The sequence below is a fragment of the Nematolebias whitei genome, chromosome 18, assembly GCF_014905685.2.
Source record: "Nematolebias whitei isolate Nwh7 chromosome 18, NemWhi1, whole genome shotgun sequence".
NCBI lineage: Eukaryota > Metazoa > Chordata > Actinopteri > Cyprinodontiformes > Rivulidae > Nematolebias > Nematolebias whitei.
The window spans coordinates 32,071,796-32,073,128 of record NC_056515.1 but is presented as its reverse complement, the minus strand read 5'-3'; the positions used below and the strand labels follow the sequence as shown (position 1 = coordinate 32,073,128).

At 33.7% G+C, this 1,333-nt stretch overlaps 2 protein-coding genes across 2 annotated transcripts in view; both read right to left on the bottom strand.

Moving 5' to 3' along the window:
* Positions 1-426, bottom strand: part of noc4l (nucleolar complex associated 4 homolog) — an 8,511-nt gene extending 8,085 nt beyond the window's left edge. The window contains exons 1-2 of the mRNA XM_037692709.1: positions 273-426; positions 38-158 (exon numbers count right to left, since the gene is read on the bottom strand). Of these exons, the coding sequence (XP_037548637.1) occupies positions 38-158; positions 273-413 (262 nt within the window). The 5' untranslated portion in view covers positions 414-426. The remainder of the gene's footprint in view (positions 1-37; positions 159-272) is intronic.
* Positions 427-1,134: 708 nt separating this feature from the next.
* Positions 1,135-1,333, bottom strand: part of pus1 (pseudouridine synthase 1) — a gene marked incomplete in the record, with an annotated part of 1,687 nt that continues 1,488 nt past the window's right edge. Inside the window, 1 exon segment of the mRNA XM_037691917.1 lies at positions 1,135-1,244. Coding sequence (XP_037547845.1) covers positions 1,212-1,244 — 33 coding nt within the window.

The window sequence follows — 1,333 nt, the reverse complement described above, 5'->3', positions numbered from 1 at the left end:
TTAATGCACATCCTCACCATTTAATGCACATCCTCACCATTTAATGCCTCCTCTTCTCCGGGAAGTTCCCCAATGTATAAATCTTTCCTCTCAAACAATGTGCTAAACAGCTTTCCACAGGCGTCGACAGCACTAAGAACATCCTTGTCCTTCTCTGACTGTTGAAACAAATGTTCATTTTAGCAACAACAAAAAAATACATGTGCACAGGAAGCTAGCTAGCTAAACATCAATTCGGAGTTAAATGTTTTAAACGGTTTTGTTTTTATTACCTGAAGAAACTCAAAAAGATCAAAAACGTCATTGGCGTGCTTTCGGCTTTCAAGTATACGTTCAGCAATACAGTTTACGTCAATTTTAGCCTTTTTTAAATTTGACTCGGAGCTCACGTTGCGCTTCTTGGTCGGCGCCATGTTTACGGAAGATGCTGCGTTCACGTGACTTCTCGAGAGTTGGGAAAAGAAGACACTCAGTTCGTGAAAGACTACGCTTTGTGTAATGTATACAGTACAACGAATAATTACAGGAAATACTGCTAAAATAGACAAAAACATAAACAGATATAATATTAATAAACAATTAGCCACTAACATTTCAGTATGATTATCTCTGTCCAATAATTTTGAATGCAGCATTTGCCAAAACATTCAGCTCATGACCAATAGATGGTGCTCACAATGTATTGAAGGAAACAAATTAAAAGAAATTGAGAAATTTAATTTTGTTCAGCTTTGCATGGTGCACTGTACAATTTTGAATGATAATAAAGTTTAAACTTATATTAAATAAAATGAAGGGTTGAATAGATAGAAGTCTGGGTTGATGCAAAGGATGTCCCATGACATCCCTGTAAGATTAATATCATAAAAATTAAAATAAAAATCTTTGTCTTTAGTCTTGCAGTACTGTTTAATCCAAATTTGAATTCTGTTAAAACCTACATTGTTCAATTTAATGTTGGTGTAATGTTCCTCCTGCACTATAATTGTATTACTATAATATATACTGGGGTAGTGTCTATAATTATTTAAACTTACAATAAACACAAGGAAAGAAACAGATAGCCACAAAGAAATAAGAAGCTTTAATTATGATTAATAACAATCATTGTATTAAAGAAATTATTTATCCCTACTACAAAATTGAAAAACTGAAAAATTACAGTCAACATAAGAGATATTTTTAAACAAAATGCATCTCTCTGTAGTGATCTAATCAGAGTCGTTCCCTTCATCTGCATTGTCCTGGGGGAGAAGAGAGGAAGACTTACAACAAGCAACACAACACATGTTCAAGTTAAATGCATATCAGACAAATCAGCACTCCTAGATAC